Raw genomic sequence first — 25,159 nt, 5'->3', positions numbered from 1 at the left:
AGGGCTACGGTAGCCCCTCGGAGACAAGGACCTCCGGTGCCATCTGTCCCGATCTCAACGGGGCACGCTCTCCTCGCGAGGTCTACGGTCCCTGGAGGTGGAACGGTGCCTGGAACCCCTACCAGTCAGTACTCGGCCAGACATCCTGGTGGGGGTCAACAGGGAGCGGTGCAGACTGCACACGGGGCGGTTGCTGAGTGGGGAATAGTGAAGGGAACCTTCCCTAAACTGTGAACAGTACCGTCCAGGCAGCGACTGCGGGGATCCGAGTGGTGGCTTCCCTCTGGACCAGGGAGCCAACAGCAGTGGTGCCCCTGGTACTGGCAGAGACATAATGTTTCGGACCACTTGCGGGGCCTCCGGCGCGGAGGGCACCCGAACGTCCGGGGAGGTCAGTTCAGAGTGGGCCGGGCTACTCTGCTCAACTTGAGTCAGAGGCCGGGAGGCCGATGGGTACTGAGAGCTGCCCAACGCGGGTCTAGTCTCTCCCCGGGTCTTGCTCCAATGTCTTTTTTGTCTTTTTGAGTTTCCCATGGACGGGGAGTGGTGCCAGCTGGTGGAAGGCACGCTGCGCACCAATGCCACAGTGCTTGGTGCCGACTTGGAGCGGCGCAACGGTGTTGGGGTGAGGGCCGACTCCATCAAAATGTCTCGGAGCCAAATGTCACGGTCCTTCTTGGTCTGAGGTTTGAAGGTTCTGAAAATCTTGCAGCAATTACTGAGATGGGTTTCCCCCAGACAGTGTAAACAGTCCGCGTGCGGATCACTCAGGGGCATCGGCCGCTTGCAAGTGTCACATGACTTAAAGCCTGACCCAGGCACACTACACTAACTCTAAACTAAACTACAGGCAAGTCGCATCTTAGGCGCATTTAACATGCGCGAATTCAGCTTTGCGCGGTCGGCAAAAACGGGGAAAAAAAAGAAAAACAACAATATAAAAACTGCATCTGTAGTGTGGGCGATTCTGCCCGCCATTGAGCTCAATGAGTGTTTCACTATACGCGGTTTTCGCTTTACGCGCTAACCGAGGAACGGAACCCCCGCGTAAGATGAGACTTGCCTGTACTTCAAACGACAGGTACTACTAACTAGGAACTAACAGAGTCCAAGAGGAAAGCTACCGCAAAGCTGGAGCAGAGCAGTTCCGATGCACCTTCACTGGTAGCAAGAAGGAACTGAGGGTGGGAGGAGTGCGCAGTGCCCTTATACTGCGCCATAGCGGCGCCACTCCATGGGTCACTAGGGGCACTCCCCTATGGGTACTGCTAGGGGAAAAACTTCCGGCACCAGTGCACGTGGCGAGCACGCACACCTATTGTGGAATGCACATGAGCAATCACTCGAAGAACTACTGACTCTGGCCACTAGGCTGTGCTGCCCCTAATGCAAGGGCCACTGGAACTGACTCTGGCCGCTTTCTGCCTAGAGCAGTGGTCACCAACTAGTCGATCGCGATCGACTGGTCGATCCTAGAGGATCTCCCAGTTGATCGCGATCTCCGGCAGCACAGTGTGGATGCCGCTAAAGCAGACTCCCTGCCTACCCCAGCCCTATGCCACTCCCGGAAGCAGGCAGTGCAGCCCCGGGGGCAGGGAGACAGGGGTCTCCCTCCGCACGCTGCTGCTGCCTGCAAGCACTGCCCCAGCAGCTCCCATTGGCTAGGAGAGCTGTGGCAGCGGTGTTGCAGAGAGGGCAGCACACGGAGCCACATGCCTCCTGCCGCCCCAGGGGGCCGCAGGGGCGCGTTGGCCCCTTCCGGGAGCGGTGTGGGGCCGGGGTAGGCAGGGAGCTTGTCTTAGCCTCACTGCGTCCGCCACCGACCGGGAACTGCCAAAGGTAAGTGCTGCCCAGAGGGAGGCCGCACCCCAGCTGCAGACCTCCAATGGTCCACAAATAGGGGCCCACTCTTGTGAACTTCTATAGGTCCTATCACAAAGAGCCTGAGTTTCACAGTAGTGCAGCTCCCCTTCTGTTGACTTCATACTGTCTGCAGGACTGAGGCTCACCTGGAAAGGTCAGCTGGCAAGAGGCTTGGGAGTCAGCTGAAGTGGGGGGGTGAGAGAAGCTGCCTGACCCACATGGAGGGAAGTACAGTGAAAGATTAATCCTTTCCCTGCTCCATTGGGCTGCTTCCTCCTGCCCCCATCTCTGTTGAGAGGGTCCAAAAAATGAAAACTCCCTCCCACGCAACCTTGGAAGGTTCTTCAGTCACCTGACAACCAGAGCCCCTTGGGAAGCTCATTGAGGACCCTAATATCCCTCTCTCATTAGGAGACTCCAGGGCAAGTCCTAGGAGATTCCTGGCCCAGGCACCAGTTGGCCCTAGTTGGCATCCCAATAGCCACTGCCCACGCCTTTTTGGGGTCCCCAGCACAGCCTCAGTAGATTTGTCATCCCCTCAGTCTCTCAATAAGCCAAAATAGCCAAGGAAATAACAAGACTTAGACTCATAGACTTTAAGGCCCAAAGGGGACCATCATGATCATCTTGTCTGACCTCCTGCACATCGCAGGCCACCGAACCTCACCCACCCACTCCTGTAATAGACCCCTAACCTCTGGCTTAGTTACTGAAGTCCTCAAATCATGGATTAAAGGCTTCAAGTTACAGAGAATCCGCCATTTACACTAGTTTAAACCTGCAAGTGATCCGTGCCCCATGCTGCAGAGAAAGGCGAAACCCCCCCAGGTCTCCGCCATATGTGGATTCGGGAAGGAATTTTCCCCTGGGTCAGATTGGCAATCAGTTAGACCCTGAGCATGTGAGCAAAACCCATCAGGTTGGGATCACATACTTGTGGGTGATGCTCGACAAAACACCTCAGGTATGAGGGGGTGAGTTCCCAATCAACCTCCCAAAACTGACATGGGTCAACACAACCTCCGAGACATACTGCAAGAATCAATAAGGGTTTGCAAAATGCCTTGAAATCCTTGGCTGAAAGGAGCTGAAGACATGGAGCTTACCCTGACATCTTTCAAAAGTTACATTACACATCCCAAATTGTATGTTCTGTGCAACATAAATACACAGAGGCCAGTCTGTCCAACAAAATTCACTCTAAGAAAACATTTTCCCATATACTGTTGTTTCTAGCATACTTTGTAAATGTTTATTTTGTGCATGAAAGCACGCACTCCTTGCACTTTCATTCATCGTTGCAAGCTCTGAAAAAGTCAGCAATGCTTAACATAACTTAACCAAAATAACTTTGTTTTGTCATGTGCCATTAATCATTCTGCAAAGCACTCCAATTCAAGCAGGTCACTACTTTTCTGATCTTTGTTAATTTACAAGAGGATTCCAAGTTATTTCCTTGCTACAAATGTTTTAAACTTCAGAAGACCATCTATATCATCCAAAGATGTAACAGCCAGATCATTGCTGCCACTTTTGGTGTCTTCTCAGGAACAGTATCTGCTGAACAACAGAAGCCACCTAACAAGAATACCTGGCTAAATTTGCCTCCTGCTAAGGCTCATTTGTAGCTAATTCTAAAAACACTGCAGGTCCTGCACTATATTTAAGCTTGGCAGGATTCGATTTAAATGCATTGATGTCAGTAAATGTTAATTTCAGCTGACACACTGAAATCAACAAAAAACATATCCATTGGGCAGTCGGTGGAAGTGCAGCCTCCCCCACGCACTCCCTGCAGCCACAGCCCCGCTCCCTCACTCACCAGCCAGGAGTGCAATAGCCATCCTCAGGCCGGAGCTGTTCAGTAGCAGAGTCGCCTCACCCGCAGCCGGGGGCTCGTCCTTGCAGCCCTGATTGCGGGGGTGTGCTCCACCAGACCAGGACTGCAGACTCCCCTGAACATTGTGTCCCAGTGTCTTGGGCACGTCAGCCATAAAGGGAGCCCCTGAAGTCTCGTTGCCAGAACCACAGCTAACCCTAACCTCAACCCTTCCCATCTTCCTTCTGAATTTCCCGCAGCTATAAAAATAAAAATAGTTAAAAATTAAAAAATAAACACATACATTAATCAACAAAACTGCAAAAAATAAAAACAGAATTCTGCCAGCCTAACTATATTTCCTGTTCTCACGTGATCCTCTTGTGGAAAAGGATAGATTGCTACCTGACAGCTTTTTAAACCCAAGGGTGAACTTCTAAACGTTGGGATTAGATACTATCCTAACAGCTTGAGTCTCCAAGATCAGGCTAGAAACCAGACTCTTTTGCTTCCATGAGAGCATTTTTATTCTGTGAATTATAGTACTGCCTAGAGGCCCCAACCCACATCAAGACCCTGCTGAACTACTCCGCATGTACACACAGTAAGAGCCCCTAAAGAGCGAACAGTCTAAGTAGACAAGACAGACAAAGGCAAAACCCCCTCAAGTCTTACCTCTGTCATGACATCCAGCCTGCTGATCAAGGCTAGAGAAGTGACAAGCTGTGTCTATTCTTTCTCCTTTCCTTTTCCTATTCCCTTCCTCTAACCACAATGAAATAAACACATCACCGTCCACATAACACTGGGCCAATTCTTCACCCCCCTCATTTGCTTGTATGTTGTATCCCCATCTACCCTTTGTCTGTTCGTCTGAAGGGATCATATCTCTGCTGTGTTTGTACATCACCCAGCCCAACTAGTGCTATTATAATACAAATATTTAGTAACAGTAAAAGGTGGAAGAAGAGGATAATATACGTTCCTATTTTGCAACTGGAGGACTGAGGAACAAAGAGGTTAAGTGTCTTGCCCAGGGTTACCCAATTAGCTCAAATCTCCCAAATCCCAGTCCAGTGCCCTAACTTCAGGGGCAGCCCTCCTTATCTGTGGTATGTGGGCACTTCCAGTCTCAGGCCAAGAATACACAGAAATAAATACTATCAGTAAAATCTTCATCCAAATACTTCAGAACTTTCTATAATAGCATGGGTTTGGTCCTAGAGATGGGTGAAGGCCCACAAATGTGAGGCTGCGTTGTCTTAAATTCAATGATTTACCCACTCATTGATTTACCAATGATAGACACACATACACATATACACAGAAAGCATAGACTAGTGCAGCGGTTCTCAAACTTCATTGCACCGCGACCCCCTTCTGACAACAAGAATTACTACACGACTCCAGGAGAAGGGACCGAAGCCTGAGCCCACCCGAGCCCTGCCGCCCCAGGCAGGGGGTGGGGTGGAGGGTGGCTCAAAGCCAAAGCCTGAGCCCCACTGTCCTGGGTAGGGGGGGGTCAAAGCCGAAGCCCAAGTGCTTCAGCCCCAGACAGGGGGCATGTAACATCAGCCTCGCTGCCCAGGGCTGAAGCCCTTGGGCTTCGGCTTCGGCCCCAGGCAGTGGGGCTTGGGCTTTGACTTTGGCCCTGAGCCCCAGAAATCTAACGCCAGCCCAGGTGACCCCATTAAAATGGAGTCGTGACCCACTTTGGGGTCCTGACCCACAGTTTGAGAACCACTGTACTGTCTTAAAAAAAATAAAAGGTATCCAGCAATCTCACACATCCTCTTTCCTGGTTAGACATTAGGAAAATATTTCTTCCTGGGTAGTTAGACAATGGAACTGTTTGCCAAGTGAGGCTTCTGAGCCCCAGACACCAGCGATGTGAAAGCACCCATCATTTCAGAGCTCCAGCCAGCAGAGCCAAGACGCCTTCTTCCTAAGGCTGCACAGCCCACAAGCACTCCCACACCATGTTCCAGCAGCTGAGGGGACAGGGGGTTTCAAACCTAACTTAACTACCATAAAACAGCTGGAACTTACATCCATGCCTGTAGTTTGTGTAGTGGCTTGGAGGAGGGGTTTAGCCAGCGCTATTTTTCCACTCACTGAACTGCTTCCTGTAGCTGGTGCCAGTACATTCACAGTGTGACTGGACAGCTGCGTGGTCCCTCCAGTGACAGCAATGACCGGCTGGGATGCAGGATGAACTCCAGGAGTCTGGAGCGGCACCATAGTGGACTGAGAAAGCACCAGTGGCTGACCTAGAATGGAGACAGAAAAACAATGGTCACTGAGTGTTCAGTGGGGGATGGGGAATATGTTCTTATACTATCAATTTGTGGAGGGTGGTTTTGATGTGAGGGTAGGGGGGCTTCACTCCCAAAACCACTTGGCACTGCTCCCTTTGGATTCAGTTCTTAAGCATCAATATACTCTCAAACAAAACAAGTCTGCAGGGTTCTATATTTATTCCCTCAATTTCATATCAGTTTATAAACCAAAACACAGCTCTTCCATCTGCCACACCACAAACTTAATCTGGGATCAGATAATCCATCTAGACTTTTTCTGCCTCTTACACCGTAACTGGTAATCAGATTTTGCACTGAGAATTTAGCTGGCAGTTTTGCTAATTATACACAAAGCAGAATAGAGTTCAGATCACTCTCCCAGAACTGTGCTGGCTCCTCAGGGCTCACAAGAGTAAACACCTGTTGGTGTCACAAGAACAAGTGTGACAGCCTTAAGGAGGCTGTGATCCCTAAGCCTTTAGCACCCATCAACCCTTAACCAGGAGGCGGGGCTACACAGGGAGACCAGGGCTTTAAAAACCCCGCTTCTAAGTGACCAAAGGAGCTAGCGACCAGGAGCGGCTAACAGGGGAGTTTTGTGAGGGAGTTTTTTACAGGGGCTAGAACTCAACTTCCTTTAAACTTAAAAGCCCAAAACACCCCCTTGATATAAACAAAACAACAACAAAGGAACCAGCTGCAGGAGTAAACAGATAATGCAGGCAGAAGTTCAGCAACAGAGTGGGGGCTACCCAGTTTATTGCACCCAATGCACCATGTATGATTACCTGCCCTATGGGCAGGTGGCATATGTGTGCATTCAGTGCAAGGAGCTCCTGGCCCTCAGAGACCATGTACGGGCTTTGGAGACCAGAGTGGCTGAACTGGAGGAGCTGAGGGAGACAGAGAGGTACATAGATGAGACTTTCCTGGACACAGTAGAATGGTCCCACCCCCGGTCTGACAGCGTCTGTGCTGTTGAGGAGGATGAAAGTCCCAGGGAAGGAGAGCATCTAACTGGAGCAGAGGGAAACAATCCCATAGTTGGGACCCTCCTTCCAGATGATGTTGTGGTATCCTCTCGCACTGAGGATCTCTCTCCAGGGGAGGGAACTCCAGCTATTAGAAAGAGACTGGTAGTAATGGGCGATTCGATCATTAGAAACATAGATAGCTGGGTTTGCGATGACCGGGAGAACCGCATGGTGACTTGCCTGCCTGGTGCGAAGGTTGCGGATCTCTCGAGACATTTAGATAGACTTATGTGTAGTGCTGGGGAGCAGCTGGTGGTCATGGTACATGTAGGTACCAATGACATAGGGAAGGATAGGAGAGAGGTCCTGGAGGCCAAATTTCAACTGCTAGGTAAGAGACTGAAGTCCAGGACCTCCATGGTAGCATTCTCTGAGATGCTCCCAGTTCCACACGCAGGGCCAGTTAGTCAGGCAGAACTGCAGAGTCTCAATGTGTGGATGAGACAATGGTGTAGGGAGGAGGAGTTTAGATTTATTAGGAACTGAGGAAACTTTTGGGAAAGGGGGAGCCTATACAGGAAGGATGGGCTCCACCTAAACCAAAATGGAACCAGATTGCTGGCATTTAACATTAAAAAGGTCGTAGAGCAGTTTTAAACTAAGGGCTGGGGGAAAGCCGACAGGTGCGGAGTAGCACATGGTTCGGACATCCCTTGGGGAGGATCTATTAATAGAGAATCTCTATGTCCTAGTAAGGACGAGAGGATAGAAAATGATAAAATACAGGCAGGGTCTGATCAGAAACAGTCAAATAAAAAAGAGTCCCATTCAATTACATCGTGTAATGGCAGACACCCAAAAGGAGACAAGTTTTTAAAGCGTTATATACCAATGCTAGAAGTCTAAATAATAAAATGGGTGAACTAGAGTGCCTCATATTAAATGAGAATATTGATATAATAGGCATCACAGAAACTTGGTGGAATGAGGCTAATCAATGGGATACAGTAATACCAGGGTACAAAATATATCAGAAGGACAGGACAGGTCGTGCTGGTGAGGGAGTGGCATAATATGTGAAAGAAGGCATAGAATCAAATGTAGTAAAAATCGTAAATGAATCAAACTGTACCATAGCATCTCTATGGATAGAAATTCCATGCTCTAATAATAAGAATATAGCAGTAGGGATATATTACTGACCACCTGACTAGGATGGTGATAGTGACTGTGAAATGCTCAGGGAGATTAGAGAGGCTATTAAAATAAAAAACTCAATAATAATAATGGGGGATTTCAATTATCCCCAAATTTACTGGGTTCGTCACTTCAGGACGGGATGCAGAGATAAAGTTTCTTGACAGCTTAAATCACTGCTTCTGGGAGCAGCTGGTCCTGGAACCCACCAGAGGAGAGGCAATTCTTGATTTAGTCCTAAGTGGAGCACAGGATCTGGTCCAAGGGTGAATATAGATTTATTGCTTGGTAATAGTGACCATAATATAATTAAATTTAATATCCCTGTGGCAGAAAAAACACCACAGCGGCCCAACACTGTAGCATTTAATTTCAGAAAGGGGAACTACACAAAAATGAGGCAGTTACTTAAACAGAAATTAAAGGGTACAGTGCCAGAAGTGAAATCTCTGCAAGCTGCGTGGAAACTTTTTAAAGACATCATAATAGAGGCTCAACTTAAATGTATATCCCAAATTAAAAAACGCAGTAAGAGAACCAAAAAAGAGCCACCGTGGCTAAACAACAAAGTAAAAGAAGCAGTGAGAGGCAAAAAGGCATCTTTTCAAAAGTGGAAGTTAAATCCTAGAGAAGAAAATAGAAAGGAGCATAAACACTGGCAAATGAACTGTAAAAATACAATTAGGAAGGCCAAAAAAGAATTTGAGGAACAGTTAGCCAAACACTCAAAAAGTAATAGCAAATTTTTTTTTAAGTACATCAGAAGCAAGAAGCCTGCTAAACAACCAGTGGGGCCACTGGACGATCGAGGTGCTAAAGGAGCATTCAAGGATGATAAGGCCATTGCGGAGAAACTAAATGAATTCTTTGCATCAGTCTTCATGGCTGAGGATGTGAAGGAGATTCCCAAACCTGAGCCATTCTTTTTAGGTGACAGATCTGAGGAACTGTCCCAGGTTGAGGTATCATTAGAGGAGGTTTTGGAACAAATTGATAAATTAAACAGCAATAAGTCACCAGGACCAGATGGTATTCACCCAAGAGTTCTGAAGGAACTCAAATGTGAAATTGCAGAAATACTAACTGCAGTCTGTAACCTATCATTTAAACCAGATTCTGTACCAGATGACTGGAAGATAGCTAATGTGATGCCAATTTTTAAAAAGGATTCCAGAGGTGATCCCGGCAATTACAGGCCTGTAAGCCTGACTTCAGTACTGGGCAAATTGGTTGAAACTCATAAAGAGCAGAATTGTCAGACATATAGATGAACATAATTTGTTGAGGAAGAGTCAACATGGTTTTAGTAAAGGGAAATCTTGCCTCACCAATCTACTAGAATTCTTTGAGAGAGTCAACAAGCATGTGGACCAAGGGGATCCAGCAGATATAGTGCACTTAGATTTTTCAGAAAGCCTTTGACAAGGTCCCTCACCAAAGGCTCTTACGCAAAGTAAGCTGCCATGGGATAAGAGGGAAGGTGCTCTCATGGATTGGCAACTGGTTAAAAGATAGGAAACAAAGGGTAGGAATAAATGGTCAGTTTTCAGAATGGAGAGAGGTAAATAGTGATGTCCTCCAGGGGTCTGTATTGGGACCAGTCTTATTCAACATATTCATAACTGATCTGGAAAAGCGGGTAAGCAGTGAAGTGGCAAAATTTGCAGATGATACAAAACTACTCAAGATAGTTAATTCCCAAGCAGACTGCGAAGAGTTATAAAAGGATCTCACAAAACTGGGTGACTGGGCAACAAATGGCAGATGAAATTTAATGTTGATAAATGCAAAGTAAAGCACAGTGGAAAACATAATCCTGACTTTACATATAAAATGATGGGGTCTAAATTAGCTGTTCCCACTCAAGAAAAAGATCTTGGAGTCATTGTGGATAGTTCTCTGAAAACATCCACTCAATGTGCAGCGGCAGTCAAAAAAGCTAACAGAATGCTGAAAATAATAAAGAAAGGGATAGATAATAGGACAGAAAAATATCATATTGCCTCTATATAAATCCATGGCATGCCCACATCTTGAATACTGTGTGCAGATGTGGTCACCCCATCTCAAAAAAGATATATTGGAATTGGAAAAGATTCAGAAAAGGGCAACAAAAATGTTTAGGGGTATGGAATGGCTTCCGTCTGAGGAGAGATTAATAAGACTTGGACTTTTCAGCTTGGAAAAGAGACGGCTATGGGGAGGTATGATTGAGGTCTATAAAATCATGACTGGTGTAGAGAAAGTAGATAAGGAAGTGTTGTTTACTACTTCTCATAACACAAGAACTAGGGGTCACCAAATGAAATTAATAGGCAGCAGGTTTAAAATAAATAAAAGGGAAGTATTTCTTCACACAACGCACAGTCAACCTGTGGAACTCCTTGCCAGAGGATGTTGTGAAGGCCAAGACCATAACAAGGTTCAAAAAAGAACTAGATAAATTCATGGAGGATAGGTCCTTCAATGGCTATTAGCCAGGATGGGCAGGAATGGTGTCCCTAGCCCAGAGGTGGGCAAACTACGGCCCGCGGGACCCTCCTGCCCAGCCCCTGAGCTCCTGGCCCGGGAGGCTAGCCCCCTCCCCCGCAGCCTCAGCTCACTGCGCCGCCAGCGCAATGCTGTGGGCGGCGGGGCTGTGAGTTCTTGCTGGGCAGTGCAGCTGCAGAGCCGCGGCCTGACCCGGTGCTCTGTGCTGCGCGTTGGCGTGGCTGGGGCTCCACCCAGGCAGCACAGCTGCCTGTCCTGGTGCTCTGGGTGGCGCGGATGTAGCACCGCCAGCCACCGGTGCTCCAGGCAGCGCGGTAAGGGGCAGGGAGTGGGGGGTTGGATAGATGGCAGGGAAGTTCGGGGTGTTGGTCAGGGGGCAGGGGTGTGGATAGGGGTCAGGGTGGTCAGAGGGCAGGGAACAGGGGGGTTGAATGGGGGCAGGGGTTTTGGGGGTCAGTCAGGAAGGAGGGGGGGTTGGATGGGGCGGTGGGAGGCAGTCAGGGGCAGGAGTTCCAGGGGCGGTCAGGGGACAGGGAGTGGGGGGTGGGTGGATGAGGCAGGGGTCCCGGGGGGCCATCAGGGGACGGGGAATGGGGGGGGGTTGAATGGGGCAAGAGTCCCGGGGGGGCCGTCAGGGGGTGGGGACTGCACCACGCCTGGCTGTTTGGGGAAGCACAGCCTCCCCTAACAGGCCCTCCATACAGTTTCGGAATCCTGATGTGGCCCTCAGGCCAAAAAGTTTTCCCGCTCCTGCCCTAGCCTCTGTTTGCCAGAAGCTGGGAATGAGCGACAGGGGATGGATCACTTGATGATTACCTGTTCTGTTCATTCCCTCTGGGACACCTGGCACTGGCCACTGTCGGAAGACAGGATACTGGGCTAGATGGACCTTTGGTCTGACCCAGTATGTCTGTTCTTATGTTATGTTCTTATCATTAACTCCAAATACGACGAATGTATAGCACTTTATAAATATTAACTAGTCTATTAAATATTCTTCTCACCCCCACAATAGAGATGTTATCCCCCATAAGAGATGGAGACACCAAGGCACAGACAGATAAAGTGACTTGCCCAAGGATACCACAGGAAATCTGTTGCAAAGCCAGGAATAGAACACAGGTGCTTTAACTCTGGGGAAAAAGGCTACTTACCATTACATGTAGCTCTACCTCTGCACAGTCACACTCACGGGATTCAAGGCAACTGCACTGCAATGATCCAGAACCTAATGCCCCGTTGGGGGTTGCACAAGCGTCACTTTGAGGCACCAAATGTTCAGAGGTTATATAGAGGTTGGTGCTAGCCCTAAGCACCTCAGGTCCTCTCTCCTCAGCTCCAGTCCAAGCACATGTAGGGAACTCCAAGAAGGAGGGGAGTGTGAACATGAGGAAGCATCCCTTGAAGAACTACATTTATTGGCAAACAACCTCTCCTTCTGCAGGGACCTCTGCTGTGTGGAGCCCCCACTCCACAATGGTAATGGGAAAGAGCCACTCCTGCCTTCAGTGGGCCCTGATTAATTAAAGGGCAAGCTGAAAAAGGAGCTCACCCCACCACCCCCACAGAAAAATTAACCCTGACTTGCTGTGCCAGCCCACATCCCATTGGAGGATGGGAATGGTGCTCCAGAGCAGGAGCTTAGCCCTGCCCATGTGGGGACAGGCCATCTAGTTGGTGATGGGCCAACTGACTGGCACAGGGGCGGTGCTGGAAGAAGTTTGTACAAGTTTGAGCAAAGAGCACATATGGAGGGAGCTGGGCCAAATGAAGCCTGAACCCGAGCTAGGAGATGGCCCAGGGAGCAGGAGAAGTTTTCAGCCTAGCTGTGGTTGTACGAGCAGCTCAGACCTGTGAAGAAAACCCTACTAGCACAGCAGTCACAGAAACAGGCAGCTGGAGACACAGCAAGGACGAGCATTCACCACCCTGAGCTTACACTGCACCCAAGCATCAGCTATTGCAAACGGCGGGGTGGGGGAGAGTTGGGTGGTTAAGTTAAGAATACTCAGTTATGTAAGCACTGGGGATTCTGCAATGCTTTACTGTTAGAGTTAGGTGTTTCTTCTCCAAGGGCCACTTAATGGTCCCTTTCACTAGTTGTGGTTATACATCCACATAAAGTCATTGCTATTGTGTCTGAGAACAGGGTAAATCCTTGCCTCCTCAAGGACATGGCTTAAACTGAGCTGGTACTCAGCGGCACAGCACATTGGCACAGGCTGCAGCCTATAGATACAGGCACTTGCTAGGTAAGACACAGGTATAAGTTAAGGCAGTAAAGCATAGAGCCTACAAGCCTCAAGGCCTTTAGTACAATAGCTTAGCTAAGCTAATCAAGGCATACGGCCCAAAAAGCATAAGCAGCTAACCAGGATAATCCTAGATCATAAGACAGCACAAGATGAAATGCTGTAATAAACAAGTATGACTGAAGTGCAGACAGATAACCATAAGATGCCAGTTAATATCAGATTTAGATATGCTAAGTTTGGAACAGCAGCAGCAGTCAGACCACAAGAATGCCATGGTAACTAATTGACATACATGCTAATAAGCTTGAGGTAAAAGGACTAGTAACCTACGGGAGAAGGGCACCCCAACATTAGTAGGGGAAGGAAATACAAATAAGAAAAAGGGGCTGAAACCTCTACTGAATATGCATAGTGGGAGTCAGCGTAACACAATATAAAAGTTGTATCCCAGCCTGTGTGCCCTGGGAGATGGCAGAATGACAACCCCAGGTGGTGGTGGTGATGATGGTGGGGGTGATGACAGGCTTTTTCTGCAAGAGATGGTAAGAGTATATGGATGCTCAGACATGAGACATTCTGACCATCTTATATTATTTATCTACTTTGCTGGGCTGGAGTGTTTGTGATTTTGCCAACTGCACTAAAAAAACATTACAGGGACAGAACGTCATTCCTAAACATAACTATCTCCTTCGTGCACACCGGGGGCCTCGTAATAACTGTAATATTTCTGAGACTGGTCACGAACAGAACCCTGCCAAACCACAGAATGCAAATTAACACATGATCAGGCAACACTGCCTCATGCTATCGTCTTGCTCTCCAAAGTCTAGGCCCCCATTAAAAAAGCATAAGGGACAGTTTGCAAGCAGTTTTTCAACCAATTTAAATCGGTAGAAAAACTGATTTCATTCAAATCTATCACTGTACCACCTGAAACCTTGGAAGTGTGGAAACTTCAGAAGACTGCTGAGATTGAAAGTTTATGCATCTTTGGAGCTAGAATACAATGTTCAGCTCTGATGGGGAAGTTACTAAGCTTCCTCCAGGTACTAAAATTGGTGGGGGGGGGAGGGGGAAGGAAGGTGGAAGGTTGGTATTTACTGCAGAACCCAGGACAATTCCAAAGAAGTACTATCCCCCTTGGGGGGAACTGAACATACTGGTTCAGACTGGGTTCAATATGCCAAGGAGGCAAAGAAAGGGCATAGAGGAACAGCCTGAACTGCCTCAGAGTCCCTCATTCTGATCCAAAAAGTGACATGAGATTGTAACCAAGAGGGCAAAACCCCACTAGAAGGATTGGAAGGACTGGAACTGCCCAGGTCTCGATGTGGAAGATGGGTCACACCTGATGCACTTAGCATGTGTATAGACTTATTGTTTTAGGATACATTTTCTATGTATTGCTTCTTTCCTAAATAAATGTACTGTGGTGTGTGAAATCTGTCTGGTCAGTGGTAAAGAGGACCACTGCGTCATTCAGTGCATGGGACGAATGCTGCTGAAATAATGAGCAGCCATTCAACACTTTGTTTTAATGTATGGCCAGACACTGCTCTGAAGATGAACTAGTCATGTCCTCATGGGGTGTTCTATGGTGATCACTACAGTATCCAAGTGCTTCACAAATATTAATACACCCCTATGAGAGGAGGGAGTATTATCCCCATTGTATAGATGGGGAACTGAGGCATTAAGGAAACACAGATAAGGAAATTCATGAATTCATTAATGTAAAAAGTATCCACTAACTCAGAGGTGGGCAAACTATGGCCCGCGGGCCACATCCGTTCCACAGGACCCTCTTGCCCAGCCCCTGAGCTCCTGGCCCAGGAGGCTAGCCCCTGGCCACTTCTCTGCTGTTCCCCCTCCCCAGCAGCCTCAGCTCACTGCGCTGCCAGCGCAATGCTCTGGGCGGTGGGGCTGCGAGCTCCTGGGGCAGCGCAGCTGCAGAGCCCAGCCTGATCCGGTGCTCTGTGCTGCGCGGTGGCGTGGCTTGCTCCAGCCGGGTGGCGCGGCTGTAGCGCCGCCAGCCACCAGTGCTCTAGGCAGCGCAGTAAGGGGGCGGGCGGATAGAGGGCAGGGGAGTTCGGGGGGTGGGGGGGTGGATAGGGGTCAGGGCGGTCAGAGGGTGGGGAACAGGGGGGTTGAATGGGGGTAGGTGTCCCGGGGGGGCAGTCAGGAAGAAGGGGGGTTGGATGGGGCGACGGGGGGGCAGTCAGGGGCAGGGGTTCTGGGGGTCGTCAGGGGACAGGGAGAAGGGGAGGTTGGATAGGCCAGGGGTCCTGGGGGGGCAGTCAGGAATGAGAGGAGGGGTTAGATGGGGCGGTGGGGGGCAGTCAGGGGCGGGGGTTCCGGGGGCGGTCAGGGGACAGGGAATGGGTGTGTGTGTGGATGGGGCAGGGGTCCCGGGGCAGGGGGCTCAGGGAACGGGGGGGTTGGATGGGGCAGGAGTCTCAGGGGGCCGTCAGGGGGCAAGAAGCGGGGGGAGGGGGGAATGGATGGGGGCGGGGGCCGGGCCACGCCTGGCTGTTTGGGGAGGCACAGCCTCCCCTAACCAGCCCTCCAAACTATTTCAGAAACCTGATGCGGCCTTCAGGCCAAAAAGTTTGCCCGCCCTTGCACTAACTTCAGGTGCCCTATTTGAGACACCTAGGACTAGTTTTTCAGAGAACTTAGCACATACAGCACTTCGTATGTTCAAAGCTCCTACTGAACTCAGTTGCAGACGTTCTAAGAACTCACACTTGCACATCAGATCCTGAACTTGTGGGTGCCTCACTTTCTGGCTGCCCAAATTAGTGACCACGTGGGAAAAGTTTGGTTTAAGTGACCTGACTGATATTACACAGGAACTCTGGGGCAGAGGAAGGTATAGAATCCAATTCTCCAGGGCAGCATTCAACTGCCTTAACCCTGAGATCATCCTCTCTCTTTCTGCAACCCGCTGTCTCATTCACTACACATGTTCCAGCTCCTGCAACAAATGCAGGAGGCCTCATACAGACAGCAACCTCCTTCACTGCACAGCCCTGATTCACACACAAGGCAGATCAATCCTATGCACTGAATGAGGAATGGTCCTGTGGGGAAAAAATAGGATGTGATCATGTGGTTATAGACTGTGCCATATTGGATACACACAAGGGGGCCAAATTAAGGTTGCATGACATTTCTTACCTTGAGTGCTTGCCTTTGCAACCTTATTAATGTGCTTTTACCATAGGTTTGTCTAATTTCTTTGGTTTTTAAAAGAGAAACTGAAAAAACAAAATTCCATTATGTGGCATCATACTGACACCCACGTGGCTCATGAGCAGTTGAGTTAATTTTGATGAAATAAGTGGGCCTAGATCACCACACAAATCTTTGCCACTTGAACTAATGGAGCAAGTGATTGCAGTAGTACATTCATTGACCCTGTGTGGCAAAAAAATGGCCACTGGAAAGGGTGTTTTTACAGAAAGGAGCTACAAGCAGCATTCTTAAGGGCTTGAAGAACTTGTGTCACAAGTCTGGTGAAGAGTAGGTTTAAGTCCGATGTTGGCATTTGGTCTCTGACCAGTGGATACAAATCGGGCACTCCCTTTAGGAATCTGGAGACCATCAAGTGACAAGAACGGAGACTCCCTCAACCAGACAGTGAAAAGCAGAAACTGCAGACAAGTGCACTCTAATGGATGCTAAAAAGACCTTGTTCTAGAGATGCAGTAAATTAGCGTGAGTGCTGCATAAATTGCTGTTAACTGCCCATATGCCAATCCTTTTTCCACTTTAGTGTAATGCTTGAGAATGGCATGTTTCCTGGAGAGTCTACGCTTCAGTAGAGCAGAACAATTCATCTCATAGCACAGGCAGCCAGATGAAGAAACTGAGGGTCGGGTTCTAATGTCCTGTGACCAGCGCTTTTGTGACACTGGGAGGTACAGAAGATTACAGGTCTACTCTGGGTACCAGAAATTTCTGGCACATGCAGGGGCTATCAGGATCACCCAGGCCCTGTCTGGTCCCAATTTCCTGAGCAGTCGAGGGACCAATGGAATCAGCAGGAATGTGTACTGGAGCTGTGTGTTCAACTCTCACAGAAAGACGTCTGTCAAGGCCCTTTTGCTATCCCTCATCAAGAGCAATGCAGGAGACACAGAGTTGGTCCTGGTGGCAAAGAGTAAAGGGGAGGACCCCACTTGCTGAACAGGAGTTTGACCACACAGGCTGTTTGAGAGACCATTCATGCTTTTCCTAAGTCCACCAGGAAATCCTATCTGCCAGATCATCCTCCCTTGCTAGATGCAGCAATACCAGATATATGTTGTGCTATATTCACAGCTCCATGAATTTGCCACTTCCTTGCACACAGTCTGGGAACAAGCGCTTTCTTGCTTATGAGAATACATAACAGTGGTGTTGTCCATAAGCATCTGTTCTACTTTTCCTATAAGTTGAGGTAGCATGGATTTCTGAGCGCATGGGATGGCTCATAGTTCTAGCAGATTGGTTCCCCATTGATTCCAAAGTCACTGGCAGTGCATGCCATAGTCCAGCTTGGATGCATCTGGACTGCTTTTGCTGAGGGAGCTGGAGGAATGCAGAGGACTCATCTTAAACTGTATTCTGTGGGGCTCCACCAACTTATCTGCTTTGGGATCTTTGGAGATATGGAGAACATCAGGTCAAGATTGTCCACATTGAATCTGTAGTTCTGTGACTGACAACTGGAGCTTGAGACAGGCTTGGGGAGAGTGAAGACTGGGCAGCTATATCTGTCTGGAGGGTATGTCTCTGAGCCAAAGAGGGATTGGGCACCTGCATCCATCTTGGGAAAGGACCTAGGGCAGGAAGTGCTCCATTTAAAGCCCTAAAAGGGCTCTGATGTAGTTGGCACCAAGGTAAAACTAAAAATGGACAAAATTACTTTAACAACTTACAAAAGCTCTAAAACTTCCTAGGTTATCTAGACTCAGGATATGTCTACACTGCAATCAGAGGTGTGATTGCAGCCCAGGTTGGCATACCAATAGTAGCTTTAATCTAACTAGCACAACTAAAAATACTAGTGTAGCTGCGGCAACACGGGCTTCAGCATGTACTTGCACTGCTAGCCCATGCTGAAATCTGTGCTACGCCTTCGCTGCTATTTTTACCTGTGCTAGCTAGATTAAAGCTCGTTCAGGTATGCCAACCCATGCCAATCACACCTCCGACTGCAATGCAGACACACCCTGAGTAAAAATCCTATAACAAGTGAGTCCAAATTGGCACAGTTTTCCAGAAGGTTCCAGATCACTGAGGCGCAGACACCATGGAGCCATAAGTGGGAATATGCAGTGACTCCCTGAAGTACATTTTCCATTTCAGAACTAGACCCCGTTCCAGCACGGTCCAGAATTGCAGTGCTCAGAGGATGATATGTCAAAATAAGAATTCTGGTACCAGGTCTTACAGTGTAATGATTACTGCTGATTGCCCCACTTACTCACTAGTCAAGTAGGGTTGCCAACTTTCTACTCGCACAAAACTAAACACCTTTGCCCCACCCCCTGCCCCCTCCACCCATTCTCCGAGGCCCCACCCCCACTCACTCCATTCCCCCCCCCCCCCGTCACTTGCTCTCTCCACCCTCACTCACTCACTCATTTTCACCGGGCTGGCTCAGTGGGCTGGGTTGCGGGAAGGGGTGAGGGCTCTGGGTGGGAGTGCAGGCTCCAGGGTGGGGCCAAAAATTAGGAGTTCAGGGTGCGGGAGGGGGCTCCGGGCTGGGGCAGGTGGTTGGGATGCCGGGGGGGAGGGGTGGGTGAGGGCTCTGGGGTGGGGCCAGAAATTAGGGGTTCAGGGTGCGGGAGGGGGCTCCGGACTGAGACAGTGGGTTGGGATGCAGGAGGGAGTGAGGGCTCCGGCTGGGGATGCGGGCTCTGGGGTGGGGCCGGGAATGATGGGTTTAGGGTGCAGGAGGGGGCTCCGGGCTGGGGCTGTGCAATTTGGAGTGCAGGAAGGGGCTCCGGACTGGTACAGGGGGTTGGGGTAAGGGAGCGGTGAGGACTCTAGCTGGGGGTGCAGGCTCTGCGGTAGGGCCAAGAATAAGGAGTTTGGGGTGCAGAAGGGGGCTCCGGGTTGGGGCTGAGGGGTTTGACATGCAGGAGGGGGCTCCAGATTGCTGCAGGGGGTTGGAGTGCAGAGGGAGTGAGGGCTCCGGCTGGGGGTGCAGGCTCTGGGGTGGGGTGCAAGATGAAGAGTTTGGTGTGCAGGAAGGTACTCTGTGCTGGGACCGAGGGGTTCGGAGGGCGGGAGGGGGATCGGGGCAGGGAATGAGGGATTTGGGGTGCAAGAAGGTGCTGGGGCTGAGGGGTTCGGAGGGTGGGAGGGGGATCATGGCTGGGGCAGGGGGCTGGGGCACGGGAGGGGGTGCAGGCTCCAGGTGGTGCTTACCTCAGGCGGCTCCCGGAAGCAGCGGCATGTCCCCCCTCCAGCTCCTACGCAGAGGCACGGCCAGATGAGTCTGCGCGCTGCCTGGTCCGCAGGCGCCGTCCCCACAGCTCCCACTGGCAACCAATGGGAGCTGTGGAGCTGGCGCTTGGGGCGGGGGCAGCGCGCAGAGTCCCTTGGCTGCCCCTATGCATAGGAGCCAGAGGAGAGACATGCCGCTGCTTCCGTGAGCTGCACAGAGTCACAGCAGGCAGGAGCCTTCCTTAGAACCGCTGCACTGCCAACTGGACTTTTAACGGCCCGGTCAGCAGTGCTGACCGGAGCCGCCAGGGTCCCTTTTCAACCGGGCGTTCCGGTCAAAAATCGGACACCTGGCAACCCTACAGTCAAGACCTCAACATTGCTCCCCACCTCCTTTTCAGAACCTGGTCCCAATTTTAAACTACTGGGAGGGGGATGGGGGAAGAGTCATTCTCTAAGTCTTATAAGATAAAAAAGGGCCAACTTTTAAAACCCACAAATCAGAGAATGATTGAGAGAGATCCCAAATCTGTAGGAGAGTCACTTCAATGTCAGGGCTATAGTGTCTGCTGTTGTATGATTGCACTGATCAGTGCTCAGCGTAGTCCACACAGCTCTGGGTAAAGGCCTGGAGCCAGAATCCAACAGTAATGTTTGTTAGCCATTTGGGAATCCCTATGAACATAAGATGGTATAGAAAATAAGATGGTGATCATAAGGAAGTCTGAGATATTTTAAGTTGCTTCATGTCTTTGTAGTTTCCCAGTGTACTAGTTTTATTATTGTTTAATCAGAGTTTACATCTTTCTGTGTCTCATTCTTCCCATCTCTTTGCCCCATCCTGTACAGTTATTAACTTAAAACATTTAATGTGTTGAAATATGACTCATAAGCAAAATATACAAACTAACTCAAAGGGGCATAGAGCTCACTAAATAAATGACATAAGCAAATAGTATAAATTACAGACATTCAACATCAGCCATGTCCTTAAGTTACCTAAAATTGAAATAGTTTTTCTTATACAAAACAGCTTTTGGGGGCAGGTGAGGGAGGGCTGACCAAAGCTTAACAGAAACATCTGCAGGTTAAATTAAGTGGGGAAAATGACTTTATGAAGGAATTGAAAGGTAATGCAGCATTGTTACTGCAGCATTTTCCAAACTTATGAAAGCTGAAAAATGAAATCCATCACTATGCCCTTCAACCTGCCATGTGTTGTTACAAGCCTACCCAAAATGAGCAAATTGTGTAGATCTTCAAAGCATTGCCAACTTTCATGATTTTTATCATAAATCTCATAATATTTGGCATTTTTCTTAAAGCCCAGCTCCTACAGCCATGTTATGCAAGAATCTCACTTTTACTCCTCCCCAATCCCCATGTAGTTTCTAGTCCTCATGGTTGCTGGAAAAGAAGCTTGAAAGTGTGAACCCTAAAGGCTCAAACGCTAGCAGGAAAATAAGAAAGCACCTGATATTGTTTTTTAAATTTCATGCATTTTAAACCTATCATGATTTTTCAGAGGCCCAACTCATGATTTTTGATCTTCATACTATGATAATACTTCTTTTCTTCCAAGCTTTGATGAGCAATGAAACAGTAACACTGGCATTCAAAGCATCATCACTGGCACATGAGTTAGCATTTCCTGAAATGAATGGGCAGTTCACATCTCAGAGCTATGGTTTCAGGCTCTCTGCAAACTCAGTCTTCTATCCTTGCATCATTTACACTTAAGTACATAGTCAAGGTTTACTCTGCAATCATAACTGCTGGAGACTTAATTTGTTTTTGTTTTTTAATGACAGATGAGACTTTTCAGAACCGTTGAGCAATATTATATCGTAAAGTTATAAACATGAGCTGAAATTAGATCTGAAATGCATTTACCAGACAAATGTGTTTAGCAGTTCCTCAAAGACAGAAGACAGGCTGATGCCTCTAGCCAGGTGTCATCCAAGTCGATGGGCAATCACTAAGGCTACATTTATGTCACAGAAGTCACGGAAGCTGTGACTTCCAGAGACCTCTGTGACATTTTCTGCTTCAGCCCCTGGGGCCGCGGGACTGGAGCTGGCAGCCAGCAGGGTCCCAGCACTGGGCGACAGCCTCTTCAGGCTCCCCCTGCAGGGTTCCAGCGACAGGCAACAGCCTCCTCAGGATCCCCCTGCAGGGTTCCAGCGACAGCCTCCTCTGGGGGCTCTTGTCAGGGTCCCAGCGATGGGCGACAGCCTTGCGTGGGGGGTGGGTGGGGAGGAGTAGGGACCCTGCAGCTCACAGCCACCACAATGGCGGGGGAAACCATGGAGCCGCAGCAGCAAAGGTCACAGACAGGGCATGGGCTTCCATGAATTTTTTGTTTATTGCCCATGACCTGTCCGTGACTTTTACAAAAAATAACCATGACAAAATCTTAGCCTTAGCAATCACCAGTCAAGTGACTATTCATTGGCGAGGAAGGGAGGCAGGAACAAACAGATCTGCATCTTAGCACACAACAGCATGAAACCTCTTTGACCAGAGACTCCTTGTCTCTGTCTTCAAAGCAGGAATAAACTTTATCTAGGGGTAACCCTCAAGAAAATGCATTTCAAAGGGGACTGGACTATAATAGTGAGAGGGAAAAACACCTCAAGGTCTCTCTCTCTATTCATATCTCTCTCTCTCTTTCACTTAAGACAACAAAAGAAACAGCCTTTGGAAGCAGATCTTGGCCTGAGAAGTTGGTCAGCAATGTTACTGGAAATACATGGTAAGGGATTTCACTTTGAACCAAGTCTAGTCTGTCAAATCTTAGTACTAGGAAGCATTTCATCTTTATTTCCCTTGTTATCATTTCTGACTTTAATGACTTATACTTGTGCTCACTTAAAACCCATCTCTTTGTAGTTAAATACATTTGTTTTATTGTTTAATCAAAACTAATCCACTGCTGTGTTTAAACTGAATTGTGTGGGTAACTCCATTTAAAGTAGCAAATTGTTGATATTGATCCCCTTAGAGGGGCAATGGACTTAAAATATCTGACCTGTCCAGGAGAGGGCTGGAGTGTGCAGAAACAAGTTTTGAGGACTAGGAATGTGTTGGAGTTACCCTGCAAGTGGTAATCAAAGCTGGTGCAAACTAGAGTGTGACTGGAATGTGCTGGAAGGCTGTAGCTACACACAGACACTCAGGTGGGATCTGCACGCAGTTAGGCTGTTTATGAGGGGACCAGGTTGGAAGCTACAGCAGCAAAGCATTGTGAGGCACCACAGGTTGCAGGGCAAGAGTGACACAGCTTCTCACTGGTCTGGAATTCACTCCAGAATGTCATATCCTCTCTTCCCCCCCGCCCCACCCCCCACATACCTATTGTGTCACTCACTATTGAGATGTTGACTCATACCTCCAATTGGCCCATGATCCCTCATCTTCCATTGCCCTCTTGTTAAATTTTCAAGCAAGCATCCTCGTGCTTTCTCCCATGCTGCTGCTCATGCTGGGAGGAGCTCCCCATAAATGTCCGTAAAGCCACCTCACTATCCTCCTTCAAATCCCTCCCTAAAACTACTTTGCTGTGATATCTACAAACATCTTGACAACAGTTAAGCCACTGGTATCCTGAGACCACTGCCCATCATGCTGACCAATGTTGTCTCACTGTAATCACTCCATCTGTCTGTCTGTTGTGCCTTGTACAGCATCTAGCACAATGGGGTCCCAGTCCATTACTAAGGTGACTAGGCACTATAGTAATACAAATGACAATATAAAGGTCCACACGTTATATATTTGTACAGTGCTTGGCAAAATGGGCCCTAGCCTCTAAGCACTGCTGTAATACTAATTAGATTAATAAGATCTGTAGCCAAAATCAAAGGTCAAACTCACTACACCAGATGCAGAAGGAAAAACCTCTCTTTACCTGAGCTCCTACTTGTGACTCGAGAAGCAGCCCAGGGTCTAAACAATTCTGATTTACAAACACAGGCTGCTCACCATCAGTTAGCAAGTCTGATCTAACTAGTCAATTCTTCCAAATTCGTCTAGCACCTTTCATCCCAAGATCCTAGTGCTCTGCAGTACTGAAATTCAGCTACCTCATAGGTGGAGAATACCAGCCAACAATTGCCCGCTGCAGTAGATAGGTGGAATTTTGACTAAGGACACCCTGTAAGCTGGGGGAACAGCTCCACAGAAGAGTTTTCTTCCTCAAGAGTTTATGACAAAGTTTACAATTAGAAAGTAAACAGAAAATTTCTGCAGGAGCCCTGGATGTGGGTCCTGACCTCCCCAATGATATTCCCTCCCCAAGCCACACTCATACCACCTATGCAAGGGAAGGGGGAAGCTGATCTTATGTTAACGCTTGTTCACAAGGGCCAAGTAGTACCCCTTCCCACCACTGTCATATTTCCACTCTTACAGAAAGGGATCTTTTCACCATCTTATTCGAAATACTACTGAAATGCATTGCACCAGTACTTCAAAAGGATTAAGGGCTGTGTCAGCCCAACTAGAAAGTGAACGTGTAGTTCAGACAGTCTGATAATTTAGGCAAATCATACCTGACAAAAACTTTCTGCCAGTCTCTCTGGCTTTAGCCTAACTCCTAGTGGAAAAGCAATCAATAGTGAAGACATATTTCCTTAGATCTCTACCAAAGCATTTTCATACACACACACAGCAAGTTTTCACATTTCCTACTACTTGTTGTGTTCAAAGCCTTTTTAGTTCAAACAGCTGCTGAACTGCAAGTATTTTTCGCCATCTGCTGGTCAAAATATACAACTACATGAGACAGCTTCAGAGAATCAGTTGCCATCCCACAGGTCTGTTCTGAATTTGCAAGAGGACAGGCTCAGAGCTCGTCAATGAAGACTGAGCCCACTTTAGCAAATAACAGAGCAAGTATGGCAGCCAAACCCAAGAATGCAGAGCTTAGGGGACTGTTAATGGGGTAAGGAACCTTTCCTCTCTAGTTGATTAGTTCAAATCTGGCACAGGGCTGGGTGTGACCAGTCAGCAACCTCTGACACCTCTTTGGTGGCCTATCTGAACTGAAATAATAGTTCCAGTTCTTTCCCTAGTAGGAAGCTTCATTATCAAAACATGCATCAAAATTACAATTAATAATAGTTTCACGTTATGAATTCTTAAGGGGAAAGCATAGGTAACTAAGACTTGTGAGAACGTCAGGGAGGAACATAGCCATACCAGACTAGATGAATGGCGTGTGTAGTATTCTGTCTCAGACGATGGTCAGAAACAGATGTTTCAAAGGAAGGTGAAAGAAACTCTGTAGTAGGCAATTATGGAATAACCTACCCACGAGCGAAGCTTCTTCCTTCCCCTATCAGTCAGTGGTGGGTCATGGCCTGAAGGAGGTTTCAGAGGGGTATCTGTGTTAGTCTGTATCAGCAAAAACAACTAGGAATCCTTATGGCACCTTAGAGACTAACAAATTTATTTGGGCATAAGCTTTCGTGGGCTATAACCCACTTCATCAGATGCATGGAGTGAAAAAAAGTAGGCAGGTATAAATATACAGCACATGAAACGATGGGAGTTGTCTTACCAAGTGTGGGGTCAGTTCTAACGAGGCCAATTCAATTAGGGTGAATGTGGCCCATTCCCAACAATTGACAAGAAGGGGTGAATATCAACAGAGGGAAAACTACATTTTATAGTGTATTGGCCTCGTTAGCACTACAAAAAGTAATTTCCCCTCTATTGATATTCACCCCTTCTTGCCAACTGTTGGGAATGGGCCACATCCAACCTAACTGAATTGGCCTCGTTAGCACTGACCCCACACTTGGTAAGGCAACT

The 25,159-nt window shown here is 48.3% G+C and overlaps 1 protein-coding gene across 2 annotated transcripts in view; it reads right to left on the bottom strand.

The window, feature by feature from the left end:
- Positions 1-25,159, bottom strand: part of ATF6 (activating transcription factor 6) — a 367,785-nt gene that overhangs the window by 316,180 nt on the left and 26,446 nt on the right. For both annotated transcript variants that reach the window (XM_026656216.1, XM_026656217.1), the window contains exon 7: positions 5,732-5,952. In XM_026656216.1, the coding sequence (XP_026512001.1) occupies positions 5,732-5,952 (221 nt within the window). The remainder of the gene's footprint in view (positions 1-5,731; positions 5,953-25,159) is intronic.

Source organism: Terrapene carolina, unplaced genomic scaffold (genome assembly GCF_002925995.2).
Source record: "Terrapene carolina triunguis isolate 2854851 unplaced genomic scaffold, T_m_triunguis-2.0 Scaffold212, whole genome shotgun sequence".
In the NCBI taxonomy this organism is placed as follows: Eukaryota; Metazoa; Chordata; order Testudines; family Emydidae; genus Terrapene; species Terrapene triunguis.
Note: the sequence above shows the minus strand (reverse complement) of the source record. Positions and strands in the feature narration are given on the sequence as shown.